Genomic DNA, 20503 nt, shown 5'->3' with positions numbered 1-20503 from the left:
TAAAGTATTTAGAGAAATGAATTTAACAGCATATGTGTAGTACATCACTTCTTGGCTTCTGTATTTCCACTTCAGCCTTGTTTCTTCCCACCTCTTTGAGAGCATCAAATTTTCCTTCACTGCCACTATAGCAAGCCACAACTCCTTAAACATTCGTATTCCCCAGAGTTGGTCTCCATGATTTTCTTTGGGCTAAGGGTTCATGCCTGGGTGAAAGCATTCACCCCCTACTTTGCATACTAGCTATAGGTAGATGACATCAGATCCAGGTCTGAACTCTGTATTGAGATGCAACCTGTATTTCTCGCTGTCTACAGAAGTCCCCATTTAGATGAACAAAATGGAATGTATCACTTTCCACCCCCACCACTCTTAATTTGTTCCCTTATCTCAATTAGTGATAGCACCATCCATCCAATAGCTCAACTAAAAATTTGGTACATGTTTTCTATTTGTCCTTCCCCCTCACCCTCACTGCTCATGTCTAATAAAAATCTCATGTCCTAGCAATAGATACTTCTCATTATGGTCCCTCCACTTTACTCCAACTTTGCTCTGAAACTTATCTCCAAACTATTACTTAGCCTTCTAAACGATTTCTCAGGTCACAACGAATCCTCTGTGCTGCTCTAAAAGCAATGACTTGGAAGTATGTTGCAATGGGCTATAAATCAGTGATATTTCACAGTATGAAACTTGCTTGCCATCTCTGCATTAAAGGAGTAAACCCTTAGCAAGGGATGAAGGTCCTCCATCTCTGTACTGGCATCTCTCACTCCTCGCACTGTGATCTTCCCATCCAGTCACATGGAAACGTCACTTGTGGTTCCCAGTTCCTTTCACTGCACACAACTGTTATTTTCATTGCCTTTCTACCGTGCATTCCTTCATGCTGAAGAACCCGATCTGTCTTCTCTGTCTAGCAAATACTCATCCATAATATATCCACTTAATGTGCCAATTTTTGCTCTGAAACCTTTTCAGACCCATCTCCATGCTGAGTTAAACTGACACTCTTGCTTCTGAACAAGTAAGCAGATGAAGTTAATACAGGAGTCTATGAGGTCTGAAGACCCAGGCTCAAATTTAAATCCTGTTCTTGTGGTACAGCAAGTTAGCTAACTGCTCTGTCTTTCACGTCACCATTTTTAAGATGGGGTCAGTCTTCATACCTACCTAATGGGACTGAAGATACAAATTGAGAGACAGGTATACAGTGCTTAGCATGGCTTCTGTCCACAGTGCTCAGCAACCGTTAGACTGTTATTATTGTACTTCATGTAATACATTGTATTTATTTTTCCCATGTTTTCTCCCCCACCTAAACTATTAGAACAGTTTGTTGAAGTGTATCCTCTTACTCAAGTTTACATCCTTGGTGATTAGTGCAGTGTTTGGCACTTCATACACACTAAATAAGTATCCCCTCCAAGTAAATAAGTAAGTCATATGCTGCCAACTCACTGGAAGCATCTGTTTGTTGAGGGCTTAATGCACTTGTCAGAGGAAAAGGAAATACGTAGAGAAAATATGTAAATAGGTAGGGCACTAGGGAATGAAAATAGACAAATATCAAAATACCAAGAAATAGAGCATATCGAAATGCAAATAACTTAGAATTATTGTTAGTATCTATTATTAGATTTAAACACTCCTTATATTCTGCTGTTGATTATTTCATGATTCCACAGTTTCACTTGGATCTTTTCAATTGAACATGATGATAATATTCATAAAATGCATAATTTTATATACGAACTATATTCTTCCATTGGACATGATTATGTTCCTCCCCATATAATACAATCAACATAAACATCAAACAGTGAGTTTTAAAAAGCACTTGACCTCATCCTCTATCTTGCTTTTATTTTGTAAAAAGAATGTCATATAATACTTCTTATCATAAACATATATAAGATTTCGAAAAAAAACCCCAGATTTTTAGGTCTGGATATGTGAGGGCATACTTGGTATCTGCAATTTGAGTGACATTAGATTTTCAAATAAATAAGTTTCTTCTGTAAGTATTCTAGATGAAAATACTACATAATAAATCATCTTGTCCTGCCCCTTCACCTTCTTTAAGTCTTTGCTCTAATCTCACCTTCTCAGTGAAGTCTACCCCTATTTAATACTGAATCTGAATCCTTCCCAAACAACTGATTCTTCATGGACTTTTTCTTTCTCTTTCTCACTCTCGCCCCTTCCCTTCCTCCCTTTCTTCATCCTCCTCTTCCCTCCTGTATCTTTGCTATAGCATCAATCACCATCTAACATATTTCATGACTCATCTATTAAACTTACTTTGTTTTTTGGTATTTCCCAACATCTAGAGCTGTACCTGCCATCCACGTAGCATTAACTCCTCATACATTGTACTTAGACTGATGTTCCTTTCTTTTAACCAATTGTTATATTTATTTAGGTGTCCTAATTAGTAATTAATACCATATAAAGGAAACATTTTTAATAGACACTTTTGTAAGGAACAGATTCAAATATAATTCTTCTCTTTCAGATTCAGCAGGGCTCTTTTGATGTATTAAGAGCTGCTAATTGAAGTAACAGATATATGTTAAGTAAGCAAATTATTAGATTTGAAATCCGTGTTATTACAGAACAGTCTATTAATCTGCTTTTAGTTGACAGGCATTGTTTAGCTGGAAAATATCGTGAAGTAAGTCAGCATTCATATTCTATACATCATATCATGTTTTAACTTTCGACACATATGTCCAAGTGTTAATTTCTATTTTTTAACACTATGGAGATTTAAGGTAACTACACAAAATGTTTCAATTTCTCTTTATTTACATACATTGGTCTTTTCTACCAAATGAGGAAATTAATGTAGATAATATTTATAAAAATAATCATTAACTTTATTTTTCTAAATTATTATTCAAATGTTCATGTTAAGATCATTTCTCTTATTGAGTATACTATTTAAATATAAAAACAATGTTAGAAAAGGAATCTAACATAGTGCAACCTTAGGTTTAATAATAATTACTATACTGTGAAGCTTTTAAGACATGTATTTAAATTGTTCAATCATATATGTTAACTTTAAATTTTTCAAAATAGCAATTTCTTTTACACAGTGGTCACATATCTCATTTCCTCAGGACATTTTGATCTTAGAGATGCCACTCCATTTCAGGAACACGCAAAACAGCATTTTGAAGTCATTATTTTTTAAATTTTAATTTACGATATTAAAAGAGAATTATGGAATTGACTTCAAAACTAGTCTATAATTATTTTTTTTAAAAAGGTAAGTGACATTTAATTTGCTATCAGTTTTCACATGCCTAGAATTCAGTAAGCATGAAAAATATTTAGAAATGTTTGACAGATAATAAGTAGCCAAAAGAACAACGCAATAAGCTTAATCTCTAAACAATGATGAGACACTGTTAAGAAACATTTCTTACATTGTTATGTAAGTTTCATTTTCAGAAAGAAAATTCTCCCTCTGTACAATTTATTTAATAGCTGCTTGCTGATTAGTAAGCATTACTTACTTAATATGAATTAAACACATCAAACTATACTCACATTTTATTATGATGGAAACAAAACAAAAAACAGATTCTGAAATCAATGAGATAATACACTTAGCTTCCATGGGAACATTAACTTATAATTGCTTTGGTTATATTAATTTCCATCCTTGCTTGACTATTATTTCATCAGAATTTTTCCCCTGTATTTAGTATCTTTCCTAAATTGCTTCATTGGGTGCATTAAAATATTTGGGTTGAATTTTAATTAGCTTATTCATTCGTAGTACATCACTAACTGTGATTGTTTAATAGAAAAGATAAAACCTGGAAAATTAAAATGCTTATTATATTAGGATCAGGAAACTTGAAATTGAGAATAGGGATTCATTCAAAACATCCATGAGACTCAGATGGGCAAAGTTTAAGAGGCCAAGCATTCCATAGTAGTTAAGAGGATACTGCTGAGAGAATATCTATCATCTCAAAACCCCTCAAGTCCTTATAAGTAGCTTTATCAGTATTGCACTAATAAAAACAAGGGCTTAATTACTTCTTTAAACATAATAATGACTACAGTTAAGGTTACTCCCTTAGAACAAATTAATTTTATTTCAAGAACTTTGTCAATTTATTTATCAAATATTTACTGTTACTTCCTATGAGTTACAAAAAGGACGAAGAATATTCATAAAAGATACAGAACAGAGTACTGATGTCACAGTGACAAAACAAAAAGATCTCTGTTCATTAAAAAATAAATGAAGTAAATTTAGGCAAAGTCTTTATAAGCGACTTCTCCCTGTGTTTTCGCATTCTGCCACTTTCCTCCTCCTCCTCCCCTTTCTCTCCTCCATCTTCCCATCCTCAGACCTTTCTGCTTCTCTTCACTTCCCCTACTCAGGGACTTGGAACTAGGCTCGTATTAGATCATTTAACAGGGTCTTTCAAACTTTAACATGGGGATTCTTGTGTCAATAAAGATTTTGATTTAATCAATATCAGTGGGGCCCAAGACTGTCCATTCCAGTAAGCTCCCAGGTAATGTCACTGCCTACCAGTTCACAGCCATCACTTTGAGTAGCAGGATATAGAGTTCTTAAAAAAAAAAAAAAGCCTCAAAATCACTTAATTCCTATTAAATCAAAATTACTGGCCATGTTCTAGGATTTGATACTTTAATAAGCTCCTTAGGTGATTTCCAATACACAGTCTAGAGCTGAAAACCATTATTTTATCCAGTGAAAATGGGAAAAACTCTAAGTTATTTCTACCATTTGATTGACTATTCTTTGTCTGAAACTTAATCACACAGTGACTGACCTCTTGCTTTAATTTCCTATTGGTGTTGTTAAGCCCTCTGTCACTGATTGGGAGATCACACTGACACAATCAATGTGCAAGCCGGTAGAAAGATTTGGGGAGAAATATTGTTTGGCTAATTCTGAAGGCAAAAATTTCAGGTAGATAAGAGACATGCAGATAACTGTTCCCTTCTTTCAAACAGTAGCTGTTTACGTGAAAAGCATCCCAATTGCATTGCTAAGCACATTTTAAAGTATGCTTATTTTATTTTTATTTCATTCTATTTCAATTAGTATTCAATGACCTGCACCTCTATGCTGCCTATATTATTTCTGTTTATTGGCCGAATTTCGACAAACTGTGTCCGTGAAACATACTGTGTCCCTTAAATAGCTAGAACTTCAACAGTGTGGTTTTCATGCTAGGCTGTTTTCAGTTACAAACTTGGAGGTTTGAACAAGAAGAAAAATGCCTGGGGGAAAAAGCAGGGGTGATTTGGGTTGAATGTGAAGAAGAATTTATTAACCATTAGAGTGATACAAACACTGTAATGAGCTACTGAATGGGCTTCTTGATTCTTTATTTGTCAGCATTTAAGGGAAATCTCTTCTGGACACTGTAGACATCCACTTAATTAAAGTCAGGGGGCTTGATGAAATGCTCTCCAGAGACCACCTCTAGTTTACAATCCAGTACTTATTCCCATGAATGGTGAAACTGTGACCCCAAAAATGAACGCTTTGGGTTGTGTAACATCCTTCTAGACACTACTATCACCAGAATATACTTTAAGTGAGACAAATAAAGCTCACAGACCATCCAGAATACGCATTACTTCTAGGGCACGCTGAAATGCGTAGAAAATCAGGTTTAATGAAATTAACACTAAACTATGCACCACTATTCATTCTCCCAGGGGAGAATAATTGGACACATCTGTGTGTCCAGTGCCAGGAAGACTGTAAGAATCACACAGGAAGATTTAAAATAAAGTTGCCTGGTCCTCTTTCTACATTCTGATTCAGTAAGTCTGGGCGGAGGGGCCAGAAATTTTTTTTTTTATTGGGAGCCCCAAGGTTTTCAAAAGTAGCCTTTAGAAACCAACACTTCAAAACCTTTGCTCTAAGCCATTCTCTTGTTCTTAGTGAGGCTACTCCAGGAAGGGTAAAGTATTTATTTAGAAGGAAAGGCAGAGATGAAGGTAGGTTCATCTTATCCTACTTAGATGGACTGCTGCATCTTATTCCACCTTAGATCACAGGATAATTAAGACAGTGATTGTTGCCACACAGAGTCAGGCCTCAGGATCCATAAACACTATATCTTGATTTGGACAGGGAAAGAATTTTGAGTTTTAATAATATAGTAATTTATCAGTTATTTTAACCAATGGCATAAGGCTTAATTAATTTTTTTAAAAAAAAGGGCTCTCAGAGAAGATATTTAATTTTTTAAATAATTGAACCTAGCAAACTAAAATTATAAAAATGTATCCGGACTTTCCAAACTACCACAATCATACCCATTTTCATATCACAGAAGAAACTGTAACATTGTCTTTTATCCCTAATTAGTCTGATGATAGTTACTCCGAAGGAACTGACCATTCATGAGGTGTACACCCCCACAGATGTCATAATAGTTTAATCTAAATGCAGTAACTGCTATAGTTCACCTGAAAAACAGCAAATACTTGCAAAGTCCTTACTGAAACTGACATTCAGAGGCAGTTAGTTAAAAGTATGCCCAGTTTTGGCAGCTACTAATCAGGTTTGACCCTTGTCCCAGATAAATCCCTGGTGACCCGTGGGCTACAACATGATAATGTTGTTAGTTATGTCAAATAGGAAAGGAATCTTGTCTAATCCATTCTTCATCACCAGCTGCTTTATTCATTTGTTTAATGAAGTTTTATTCAACCTATTTTTAAAAGACATGCTCAGTGATTCATTAAGGGACCTTAAAGCTGATTTGAAACTACACTCTTGGCCACCAGGGAAATTCTCCCTTATTAATAGGCTATTAACATCAGCAAAGTTTGTTAGTCAGGATTCAAAAAAAAAAAAAATTGCCCTCTTACGTGAACTATAAAAGTATTCTTGAGAGTTGAGAATGAGAATGCGTGTAGTTTTTATTCTTGCACATTCCTTGCAGGACTGTATATATAGATTTCAAGATAATAAGGGAAGTGTATGAATCTGCATAATAAAGCCATAAATAGTATTTTTAAAATGTATTTTTACATTAGAATTGAGCGTTACATCTAACAATACACAATAAATGATGTACGGTGTAAATGGGATAAAGTGATTAAAAAAATGGAATCATCATAACATGGACATGAAACAAACCCAGAAATGAGGAAAAGTTGTCATTCAGCTTTTTTAAATCACCTCCCATTATAGTAGAAAAAAATCTCAGCATACAAACTTGATGAAATACGTACACCCACACGCACACGCACACTGTTGTTTTTGTTTATCCTAGTTCCCTATACAAAATATTAATAGATGAGAATAAAGAATCTCTCCTACTCAGTGTACATCTGGATGAGTTTCCTTCTGACATTGGTAAAAAAATGCCACTTGCGTAATGAAAATAATCATAAAATATTAAAAGGGAAGACAGACTCTCATCAGATAAGCAATGAATAAATATTTGAACTAATGAATGCTCTTAGACTAAATTTCTCATTTTATAGATGAAGATAAAGGAAATGCCTATGAACAAATCCAAAATGATGTCCGTACATCTCTAAGAGATATCAATACCTCATCAGGGCCTTCCAGGCAGTTTCTAGTTTGTTAATATCACAGCAAAGCCCATCTAATAGTCAATTTGGAAATTCAAATACCAAATGCTGCTCAAATCAAGATGAAATACTACATTTAACTGCGTTAGAAAACTAGCTATTCTCAGCTAAATCAATGTGCTCCTTTCTCATGACAAATTTTTTTCCATCCACGCCCATAATCAGTCACGTTGTTTCTGAGTCAGGTGAAATGATGTTCTTTCCTGTTTTACACTGTTCCTGAACTCTAAGTCGCCTAGTCTCATAATACTCAAGTCCAAAGGTTTGCACTGTAAATTCTTTATAGTCTCTCTTCTATAATCAGTCTCTTTCTTTACTGGCCATTTCTTCACAGCCAATACTCAAAACTCTCATCTTTTTAGTATTTTAAATTGTTGGCCAGTATAAAACAACATTTGGGATTCTCTTCAAGTCATATTTTTATAGAAAATAATATATCTATAGATATTAATACAGATTTTATGCATTATTAATATATCGTTGAAAGAAAGTGTCATCTCTCTGATGTGGACAAAACTTTGGACAGCTCTGAAAAATTACAAAAAAAGTCATAATAAAAAGAGTGTAAATTTTTGTTTTTCTTTCCTTTTTTTTAAAATTCTGAAATTATATAAGCAATACATGTTTTTAGAGAACTATGTCGCTATAAATATGCAAAATAAAAATTATTTATTTCCTTACCACAGCAATAACCAATGTCAGTTTTGGGGTGTTTATATGTCTTGTTATAGCTCCATGGTAGTATGACAGTTAAGAGAGCACAAAATACACAACCGAAAGCAATTCAAGACAGTAATTGAGATTGCTTAAGTCTGCATATTTTTAGCCTCACAAGAAATTATCATTCTTTTTAATTTTTACAACCTAATCATTAAAATACTTAATTAAAAATATGTAATTGATTATAAGTGAGGCAAAACACTTTTTTCCAAATTTCTTGTATAAATTTTTAATTCTTTTAAATTTTATTTTAAAATTTTGTTTTAAAAATACAAAACACTATCACCTAGTTCAAATGATCTTTTTCTTCTTGTTTAATTTCTACCTTTTATGTCATGTTTAAAAAGACCATCATCATGACATAACTTTTATCTATATTTTTTAGTACTTTCAGTTATTTCATGCTTTTTAAACTTTTAGTCTACAATCCATTTATAATCTATACTCTATCTGATGCCTGTTAAACTTTTAATGTACAATTCATCTCGTCTTGTTTTATGGTGGGTATCTAACTTTATTTTTTCCATATTGTGGATCATTTGTTTCAAAACTATTTATTGAATAATCTTTGTTTTTGTCATTAAAAATGCTAACTTTTTAAGACCAAATTACTTATAGACTTTAGCTTCTGTCTGGACTTCCTATTACATCCCATTGAGTCAATTCTTTTCTGAAATAATACCATACTGTTTTAATGATCATTACTTTGTAACTTTTTTAATACTTGGGGAAAATCCTTCCATATAGCTCTTCCTTTGAAATGCCTTGCTATTTTATTAACTTTATTTTCCAGAAATACTTTAGACTATTTTTGTTCAATTCAAAATAAAACAAAACAAAACAAAACATTGGGAATTGAATGAAGATGGCTAAATGTACAGCTTGATTTTAGAATTGACATTTTCATAGTATGAGTATTCTCATCTTGGAATGTGATAATTCTCCATTCAATTAAGCTTTCTTTTATGTCTTAGTAAAATATTGTGGTTTGACTTTCATTTAAAAATTTTAGTAATTACCTATAAGTGTCAGAGTCTATCTTTCTGCCTTTCATCTCTGCCTCTCCCCTAGCCAATGAAATTAAATACATCTTAAATACATGAAACATCCTCACTGTAGAGACAAATAATCTCCCTGAGAAACAGTTATTTGAGGTCAAGAAATATTCCAATCAGAAAAAAACTTGTAGTTATTCTTGTAGTCATAATGCTCTATCAGTGCCATTATAACAAACGTCATGGCAAAAGGACTTTAGATAAACCAAAAATAGCCATTACTGGGGAGATAGTAATATGTGAAAATGGTGTTTTGGGTCTATCTTTTACAACTTCAGCATACATTAATATAGTGACTATTTCTCTTGAAAATGTCCATGTTAATGGAGAGAAGCAGCCATTATACTATTATAAACTGTCAAATTTAATGCATAAAATTACTGTTGGCTTGAGAAATGGGGTAAGTCTGATACTTAGGGAATTCACATTTACACTAATATAAGGAGTGAGAATGTGGCTTGACGTAAGTACAACTGACAAGCATCCAGTATCCTCTTCTTTTTTTCTTCATCCCACACCATTTACTTACATCTACCTTCAGTGGAATCAATTAAGTCAATAAACAGAAGATGCTTCTCAGATTAATGCAAAGCAGAACTTTCAGGAGGAGATTTTTCTCCAGGCTTGCCCAATTCCCTAACCATGAGAGTGGTAAGCAAGTACTTGCCTTTCTGAGAATGATATCTCACATTTCTTTTTTTCATTCCTTTAGCAAACAGTATGAGTGTTCTGCTCATCAGTGGATACTCTCACGTCATGTGTAGATAATTGTGAAAACTTTTCTTCTATAGTCAAAGATAGTTACTCTAATGACAGTCAACTCTTTTGCTGCATATCACTCAGAATAAATTGTCATTACTACCAGAATAATGCAATTCTTCTAATCATAACATTTCCAGATATTTCTGACTTTTTTTCTCAGTGTCCTCCCACTAAAGCTTTCAAATGTATGGTTCTCACTTTCTAATCTCACTGACAGATGAGCTACTTCTCCCTAACCCACAGTGTGCATTCCTGTGGGGTAAGTGCCTGACATTAAGCTTTTGATTGCAAAGGCATCCAGTCCAAAGACATCCATCTCAAATAAACATATTGCCAGCTGAATGACACAAGTAGTAGTAAAACACCTAGAAAAGTAGGAAGACTGCCCCAGTTATGAAGTTCCCCTTTTAAAAAGCTTGAGGTAACCTAAATAACTAACATTTTTTAAGTGACCCCACTTTTCCACTCCCACACCCAAATTCCTGAGTTAGTGGACAGCTAGGACTACATCTCCAGTCTCCTGATGCCCCAAGTTCAGTATTCTTTTTGACCTTTTCAAACATTCCTCATCTTGTCTTGTACCCAGAGCATTTCCAGAGAGTAAGCACAATTTTACAGACTTCCGTCACACCCGTTGAGCCTTCAGCGTGGCATTAAATGATACCTCCTGAATCACATTAAACTGTATTATATAGAGCATTTCATATTATATCCCATAGTTAAAATGAATATCCCTTTCTTTAAATCCTTGAGAAAGATCATTGAACTACTACAAATACTATCAACTTACCTCAAAATGAACGGCATACTAGGAGAGACTTTTTTTTTCTCATTTTCTACAAGTAAATTATTGGGTCACTTTTAGAAATGTTTAGATGGGCATAATTCTAGAAATGTATGCAAATAATCAGTCTACCGTAGTGTTTCCCTGAACTTTACAATATCTCTAGAAACTATGAATCCCAAAAAGGAAAAAAAAAAAAAAAAAGGAAATAATTGAAATCAATAAGAAGGCTTATGGACATGCAAAGTTATTAGTAAAATACAAGGATTTTAATTAAAGATGTTGGCTTTTAACAAAGGCTGGCTGTTACCATGATTGATCCAGCCTGCTGGCTCAGCTCTTTCTCTCTTCCCCGTTAGCCCCCACTTGCTTTTCTCTGCTCTAACTGGATATTTGCTACAATGGCACTTCTTTTTTAAACAGTATTTGTTCCACAAAGATTGTAAATACAATTACACTTTAGATAAATTGTACGTGTATGCATGTATGTGGGTATAATTAGTATATCGTTTTCTAATTTGTCATTTTGGTTTTACAAGCTACAGAAAGCTTTTGGAAATTTCATGGGAAAAAGCACAATTTAGTTTTGAATTGTGACCTTTTCTTGCTCAAATTCTGAGCAACAAAAATATCTAAATATTTTCTTAGCTTTCAATATTCACTTCAAAGAAGTTCTAGATATATTTTAGAATGAAAGAATGTATAGATAGACAGACAGACATTTCTAAACTTTGCTCTAGAAGTGAATAGAATCCCACTAGAATGCCATTAGATCAGAAAGTTTTAATATATTGAGACTACTGAAAGTAAAATTGTTCATGTACAAGTATAATAAATTACTGAGAAAAATGCTAAATAATTTCCAAATTTTCCTAAAATGTTCTATAATGTCTATATAACAATAAATATAGACATATTAAAAACAATAACATATACAATAAATAACATAAATTGTTGTTGGAACAAGTTTTTATTTTGCCAATATGGTAACACCCTCCATTCACAAGTATCTATCCCAGAACAAATACACTGCTTGCATTAATTTTAATGTTATTTGATTTTTAATTTAAAAATATTTTGAGGTAATCTACCTGGGAAGAATAGTGTAGAAGTAAGGGATGAATTCCCCTAGAAGGTTTCCTTTGTTTAAAATGATGCCTTAGCTTTAATCAGTTCAATGAACGTTTCAGTGGTCAGAAGTATATCTGTTCATTCCAGTAGTAGAAACATGCATTTTTTCATTAATTCTCTTGATGTGATATTTTAGTTGAAGAGGCAAACAATTTTTTAACCTATTGTCAAGTGCACTTCATATTTTTCAATTAGTTTCTAAGCAAGGAATGCCACTTACAAAGCAGCTTAGAAGACTGAAGAGTATACTGAGTGGTAATCAGCTGAGAAAATGTTATACAACCAGCAGTTAAAGACAATTATGCTGACATTTTATCCATGTTATAATGTGTATCTCTAGTTTATTCCTTTCCATGACCAAATAATATATCCCTAAAAGAAACAGACAATTATAACTACTTTAATGTAAAACGTGTAAGGTTGAGGGACTCCAACTGTAATATTTTGATACATGCTCCCTCCACTCTCTAAAACACAGTTCCTAACTGAGAGGACAAAAGAAATACGTAAAATGAAGCCACCACCCAGTCTGATCTTAGGAGCCTGGAGAAAGCCGGCCTGATACTGGGTTTAAAGATAAAAAAAGGACACGCAGTATCTATTTTAAATGAGATAAGTGGGCTTCATGTATCTTGCACTCTGTCCCTTTAATCATTATTATTTATTTCTTAAAGCTTAGTCTCTCTCACACCTAAACCTATGGCGCTCAGACCTTAGGACTCAGTTCTCATGAATAGAGAGAGTTGTCATTCTTACCAGTAAGCCCGCTAAATAATACTACTATAAGCTTCAGACTTCACACGGCAGATAAGTTTGTCTCTCCTGACATGAGTACATTAATCCACTGAATCAATTTACTTAAGCTGTGCTATGGAGCAATGCGGCCACGATTTAACTGAGCTTAAAAGCACTTTCAAATTTGAGTCACTGCTCTGTGTATAACACAGCTCTCTGTACTCCTTCCTAAGTTCTGTTTTGACCTTTGGCAAATACATGAAAAGTATTTGTGTTAGGTTTATAGGGTCAGTGATGCTCTAAGATCAAAAAGGATTTAAAACGAATGAATTTAAGTTACTTTAGGAAATTAGACTCATGAGTAAAACAGTAGGAATGGAACACCTGGCTAGATTCTACAAGCACAATTTACCTACTTTAAATTTTATAAAATTCTTTAGGCTGTCTAAGTTTTTGGTTTTTGGTTTTGGTTTTGGTTTTTTTTGGGGGGGGGTTGTTTAGAAAAGTATTTTAATTTTTAGAAAATTTTAGGAAAAAATATTAAATAGCTGCTGGTTCCAGTGTTTAGAGTCTGAACATTATTAAATGCTATAGAGAAACAATGACACACTTCAGTTTTTCAACATGTAATCAAAACTAACTGCAGCAACCAAACCAGTACACAAAATAAATTGCAAACATGTTACCCAAGTTCACTAAAATTTAAAAAATGTGTTTATAGGTATTCATGGTGAGCTACTGTCCATAGTGCTGGGGGAGAAGAAATTTTCCTCTACCCTTCTAGGTTCTTCTGACTGGCCTAAGAATTATATTATACATGAGGTATAGATTAACAGGAGAAAATCAAACAAATGTTTTAAAACATGTAGGAGAGAACCAAGAGAACAGAGGAACTCACGGAAATGGCCAAAACTCTCCCTTTAAACACCATCTTTAGCTAAAGACAAAAGAGGATGTTGGGGAAAGTGGTTTGGGACATCAAAAGGGAAGAAGCCAATCGACATGAAGATAGAAAAGCAAATGTTTGGTACACAAATGTTTGCTGGGCCACACAGAGACAAGGTGACCCAGAGAGGAACTGTATCAAGCAGACTGTGCCGAGTTCCTCCCTGTTTACACACCTAGTTCGTACTACGGTTATCTATGCTGGGGGCTCCCTTCCGGGAGAATGTTCTACCCACATTCTTTAAGGCAGTTACGGGAAAGGTCAAAGGTTCTTTCAGGCCTTAAAAATAATCAGCCTAAATTAATCTTCATGCCAGAGAGGCACAGTTTGAGGCATCAAATTTTGTCCCCTTACAATAGTAAGCTGTTAATTTATTCACACTCTCCATTTCACTAAATCTGTAAAGACAAAAAAGCCCTCTTCCTTGTTTCTTCTTTTTAAAACTTCTGACCCCTACAGACCTCCCTTCAAGCTCACCATTCCTGTAACCAGCATTTTTGTTTTCTCGTATCTCTATTCAGAGATGTTCTCACTCTGATCACCACTCTTTGCTTCATTTCACCCTGAAGAGTCATTCATTTTCATAGACTCGTTCTCCCGGAGCCTGAATCATTTATTTGTTTTTACCATGACATCTTGCCATTTAGTGACACAGAGTACAATTCCTGGCATGTTTGCTGTTTTAGGAGTAAGCACCTGAAGGAAGATGCCAGCATTGATATGATGTGTTGAATGGAATGTAGTCTTAGTTTGCTTGGCTAAGCTGTGGGGCTGTTAAGTGCCTCTACCTTTCTTCCCTGATATATGGAAAGTCTCAAAGAATGATTATCCATGAAAAAAAAAAGAAAAAAAGAAAGAAAGTACTTGGTGAATCATGAAGTTGAATTCCTCCAGAGACGCCCTCACTAAAGTGAATTTTACTTCAGTCATAAGGAAAGAAATCATTTGTAAATGACATAACATCTTGTCTTTCAGATCCTAAAATGTACTTTTGTTCGGTCAGTCAACAAAAACAGAATAATTTCAAAATCATGCAAAGCCTGTTTTCTGATTTTTAAAAAAATCCATCAGGGTTCAGAGATAAGTGCATCTCAAGTGAGCCTAAGAGTAAATAATATATTTTATGTAATAGAAGAGCCATCTAAAGGAATCCTGGAAACTTTTACATTTTTTTGGAAAAAATTTTGATCATAGATGTTACCTCTCTACGGAATCTCTGGGGGTCTAATATCTCTACGAATCTCTTACGAGGTCTAAGTCTCAAGATCTCTGGCATACTTCTAAAATTCAGGTCTTGCAATAAGTACATCTTTGAGTGGTTTCAAAATACATTTTGCCTTAGGATGTTGGGCTCTTTCAATATGGATAAGTAATTTACCTTTCAAATAGCTCAAAGGGTAGAAGTGCAGCTGGACCTCAGGAAGACCAGAGAACCAGGAGGTAAAATCTGTCAAAAATTGCTTCTCTCTCCAATTTTTTGCCTCTGCATGGCTGATTTATTCTTTTGTATCACTGAGGACTGGTTATTCTGGCTTCTCAGTAATACACATGCTTCAAAAATGGAAACCTCAACTAGGTTTAATCTTTCTTCAAGTTTCTAAGATAGTGTAACCAGCACTTTTGGATCCCAAGTTAAAATTCTCTGGGGAGAGAATCTGATTGGCCTAGTCTGGTTCAATATCTATTATAGGATTTCTTAACCTTTAGTATTATTCATATTATTAACATTTTGTGCTGAATTTGATTCTTTGGGAGGGTGGAGTCAGGCTCTCCTGTACCTTGTAGGATGCTGTTAAAACTTTGTATCCAATATCATAGCGAATGTATTTCACACAGTAATCTAATCTTACTTTAGAATCCTGCTTAAAATTCCTGTCAAGACATTGCTGCCGTAAAACATTGTTTCTATTAAATAAGTTAATTCATGTCTACACTTTCATCCAACAGTGTAACACATTTCCACAATATCTAATATTTGTGTGTTCAACTTTTTAATGACATTTTCTATGTGTCTTCTATGCTAAAAAAAGACATATATTTCAAATAGCCACCACACTGTTTTCTGTTTATTATTTCAGCCGTTGTTATTACAGGAGGAACAAAAGTCTTTACATTTATATACAGCATTTTGTTTTTCCTGTTTAAAGAAAACATTTATCCTTAAAATTAGTAAAAATTCAGTGCTGATCTAAGTGCCATATGTCTTTAAGAATGTTAAAACATTAGATATTTGTCTTTATATTCAGTATAATTTGTTTTTGTCTTAGCAGTGATGATGATCATCTCTCATATTTTAATGACTAATACAGGAAACAATACACACTAAAGGCAAGATACATCATGATTTAATAGTGAATCTATAGTCGTAATTCATAGTTTATATCTCTGTGCCTAGAACAGAGTGGGTTCACAGTGCCCTGTTCCGTTCTTTTTTTCTTTCTCCAGTGACTGAATGGTGATGTAACTATTTGGAAAAAACACTGAAATATTCAGTTAACCTGAAATTCAGTTAATTATCATTTTGTACATATCTGGATTTCCTACTTCCTCTGATGTACAGAGTCTGAAGTCATAGTTAATATCACCACATTTGTGTTGTTGATATCATTAATCTAGAAACCCCAAAGAAATACAAGAAGCAATGTGGTATTATGTTTCATTTGGAAGCAATGAAGTTAGGCAGTTTACTTGGATAGAAGCAGATCTACTACAAAAAGGCAAAAGCTCATTTTCATGATTCTGATCACCAGAAGTGTGAAAAGCTGCAGTTATTAACATTGCTTGACCATTGCATGCCTACGCTTTTCAATGTTGAACACTTACAAGTCTGACAATGATTTTCTGTGGGTCCCCAGCATCGGCCAGTACAGGACTTATGGCAACGCCCACCTGTAGAGCAGGAAAAAGCACACACATTATAATCTTTCACACTGACTAGGAGTTAACTCCTCCAAGGCAATATTCTTGCTTCTTTATGAGGATTTTTATGTCATACTAAAGTTGAAACACAGATCATAATAAAGTGCCCACTTTAAGTAGTAAAACCTGAATGGCAAATACATGTGAAGCTGAAATACAATCTCTTGATATTCAAAATTGTCTCATCATTTACAAGAAAAGAAAATACATGAATTTGTAAATTTTCCTAGACAGAAGTAAATATTTACGTGAAATAAGTTTCACTGTGACTACTGAATGTTTTTATTCTATTGATCTATTCTAATTGATATAATTTCAAAACTGCATGGCTTATTAATACCAACAGATATTAAAGAATTAAATCAACAGTTAAAAAGAAGTTGAAGTCTATGAAAGTGAGACTATATTACAAATGTATGATAAATCATCAGAAAAAAAGATTATGTACATAATTTAGGTTATTTTTTTGTTAAAGTATATCAGTGTCTTTAAAAAATGTTTGAGGTATAATTGATGTACAATATTATATAAGTTTCAGGTCTACAACAAAATGATTCACAATTTTTAAAGGCTATATTCCATTACTATAAAACGTTGGCTATATTCCTGTGGAGGTCGTCAAGAGGTTGTGACTGCCCGTTGACTTGTGAGCGGAACCCGGGTCATCGGAGGCATCTTGCCCCTTCCCCTGTCCTTGAAATCTATGTCCCTTCAACTATTCCCATGCTAGCAGCTGTTTCAGAGACATAGCCTTGAGAGAGTAAGGTGTTGTTGAGACCATCTGGACTGAATAAGTGATGGAACCCAGTTAAGATCTCTATATAAACTTTAAGATTCTGGCAGGCGAATGCTGAGGTCTAGTCATCTTGCTGCTGCTCAAGATAAGTCTCACACATAAGTCCCCTTGCTTATTAAACCTGTCACCTGCTGATCTGGAGTGGTCTGCTTTTTCCTTTGGTCTCTCCTTGTCCTTTGTGTACAGGGGTCAATGTGTGAACCAACATTTTTATATAAATATTTCAAGCATTTAAAACAGCTATAGTTTTAGAAAGCTTAATTTCAATTATTTCATGTCTTCTTCTAAAATTTTTGTTGCTACCACCTTCATTTTCAAATAAGAGCCTTTATCTCCTGCAGTGTCATCTTCCTTTTAAGGACTATGCTGCTATGGGTATTTGCTTTTGCAAATATAGTTGTCCCACAGAGAAATTCCCTAAAAGCTCAACAAAACAATATTAGCTAGAAGAAATCATGTGTAATGACTTTCTTTGAAGTTTGCTTCTGAATCTCATCGTTTCACTCTAAAATTTTGTGGGTAGAAGGATATGGAATGGGTTTATTTTTAGAGAAAAGTGGACATGAAAATCTACCAAAAATGAAAGCTCTTTATAATATACTTCTTATGATACCTTCTCTGTTATTCTTCCAATATGAATTGTGAGTGAGTACATACCTACTTCAAGATGTTTATTTTAACACAGTTAACCATGTTGTACAAACCATGAAGTAGGGTTTATTAAGTGTTTCTGTTTCCATCTTTCCTTGACCCACAGTTTTTAACTCTTCCTCTTGGAAGTTCTTACAACTGGGGCAGCTTTCCTTTAGTCTCTCCTAATGAGACTGGCTGAGAGAACCTAGTACATTAAATGCTTTCACAGTTAAGGAACAAATTCAGCAGGTACCCTTTCTTGGGCTGAATCTCACACTGTCCTAATGGTCTACTCTTCTGCAAGTGAACAGTACTATTTCCAAGTTAGTATAACACATAAACTCAATCCCAGTCAGCCTCTTGAAAGTATCAGTATCCTGGCCACAACAGAGTTTATTTAAAGCAATTCTGTTTGTGAAGCCCTGTGCTGACATCACCAGCGTATAATATCCTGTCACTCTACCATCTGTTTATTTAGATCCAAACACATTATAACTACATAATGCAAGCTCATTCTAGCTGACAGGAAAAGGACTCCATCTGGCCTGAACAATATAACTTTAATCAGTGATAATGATAATTATTATTAAAAACCTACTGGAGTTCTTTTGTATAAAGCTAATAAATTTAAATTGATTTATACCAGCGGAAATTAGAAAGGACTGTGAGACAAAATGGAAAGCAATGAAAACTTTTTCTGAGAACAAACTTTTTTATGAGAAAGTAGCTAATGTTAATGTGTTTCTTTAGGTGTGTTAAAATCCTATAAACCGGCCCATTAAGTAGTCTGTTAATTGGAGATATCTGAAGCAGAGGATGATCTACCATTTAATCTATGACTTCTCTAATTGTGTTTGGGCCTAATAAAATATTTAGCTTTATTCATTGTGGCCAAACTACTGTCAGTAGTTGTTAAAACAAAATGCTGAGTAACATTAGACATGTTAATACTCTCAATGATCCCCTTTAATTGGATTATGGATTTTTTACCTTCTTATTCTTGCAGTTTTGATTTAGCATCTCAAGACCTACTCCCGTATCAAATATAAAAAGAAATATTATTAGAAATTCTGTTTATGATTCTTGCCAATTATCATGGCAAGACTCACCCAGTTGGGTACCCAGTGTAGTAACCCCTCTTAGACACACACACACACACACACAAAGTTTAAATAATTCAACCTTGACTGTCTAAATGCTGTTAAGAGATTTTGTTTGGTAGTTTTCACTTTTCATTCATATTTAAACAGAAATATCAATTACTCCTATAAGAGAAAGCCAACAACTGCTTCTTTTCTAGGATTTTACTCAGACTTATATTCCCTCCACCCCTTTTGAAAACCAAAAGGAGGTAATCCCTTGGCCCACACAATTCAGAGTTCTATTACTACAAATGTGCTGGAGGACCGTGAATCGAATCTGCTTCCATCAGTGACGCTCATTCTGGCCTGCCCTTCATTTCACTGTCTCTAGAGCTTTGAGGCTTTTGAAATATGCTCAGGCATTCAGTTCAGTTTTGGTCTCCCAAACTCGGTGCTGTATCTCACTCATGCTAACACTATTCTCACTGAGATGTTGCAATTAAGTAAATGTTAAAATATCTGACCAAGATCTCTGACTGCACTGGAGATAGTTCCGAATTAATGCATTTGCCACACCTTCACACTTGCAACCTTGGTTTGATTCTTGAAGATAACTGGGTCATTTATTCTTACGGACTATGATGTTTAACATTTAAAAAAATCTGTTTTTGGCTTTTTGTTTCCCAAAACAAATTTCTGTTGCCCAGAAGTGTTTCCTTAGTAATTATCTATCTAGAATTAGAAAAGGAAACTACAAACTTTTTTTCCTACTTTCCTTTCTTCCATCCATCTGTAATTATTTCTTCAGTACTGTCTACAACTGTGTGTCAGGAATTACGTTAAGTACTGGAGTTAAGCTGAAACAGACATAGTTACTGTTCCAACACAATTCAGAATTAATTTAGTCTTACTATGAAGGGAAAAGGTTTTGACTACTCTATATCTAATATTCACCCTCTATGAGTTTAAAGAAAGAAGCCAGTAAATCTGAATTTTCGACAGTCCCCTAGCTCAGGAAACAAGAGCTGGACAAAGCTGGGTTGAGCTGGACCATTTCCAGTGTAATGCCTGGTAGCTCCGAAGTCCACTACATCCTTTATACATGATTTATCTATGTGACATCTAAAATGGGGTCAGCCCAGAGCACTGCAGTGAGGCAGATAAAAATGGACACTGAAAGGTCCCTTGTTTGTATCCCAACAGAAAGAGAAATACTTTATCTATGGCTCAGTATCTTACTGGAATGTTCTTTCTGTCTTCTACTCTCAGGTGTGCAGTACCTCAGGAGGCTTGATTTCATGGGGAAAATTTCAC

General features: G+C 34.3%; 1 protein-coding gene across 6 annotated transcripts in view; it reads right to left on the bottom strand.

Annotated features, from left to right (window-relative positions):
- Positions 1-20503, bottom strand: part of ERBB4 (erb-b2 receptor tyrosine kinase 4) — a 982069-nt gene that overhangs the window by 275718 nt on the left and 685848 nt on the right. For all 6 annotated transcript variants that reach the window (XM_032479938.1, XM_032479940.1, XM_032479941.1 and 3 more), the window contains exon 5: positions 16583-16648. In XM_032479938.1, the coding sequence (XP_032335829.1) occupies positions 16583-16648 (66 nt within the window). The remainder of the gene's footprint in view (positions 1-16582; positions 16649-20503) is intronic.

The sequence above is a fragment of the Camelus ferus genome, chromosome 5 (assembly GCF_009834535.1).
Source record: "Camelus ferus isolate YT-003-E chromosome 5, BCGSAC_Cfer_1.0, whole genome shotgun sequence".
NCBI lineage: Eukaryota > Metazoa > Chordata > Mammalia > Artiodactyla > Camelidae > Camelus > Camelus ferus.
The sequence above is the reverse complement of the archived record's forward strand: the minus strand, read 5'-3'. Positions and strand labels throughout refer to the sequence as shown.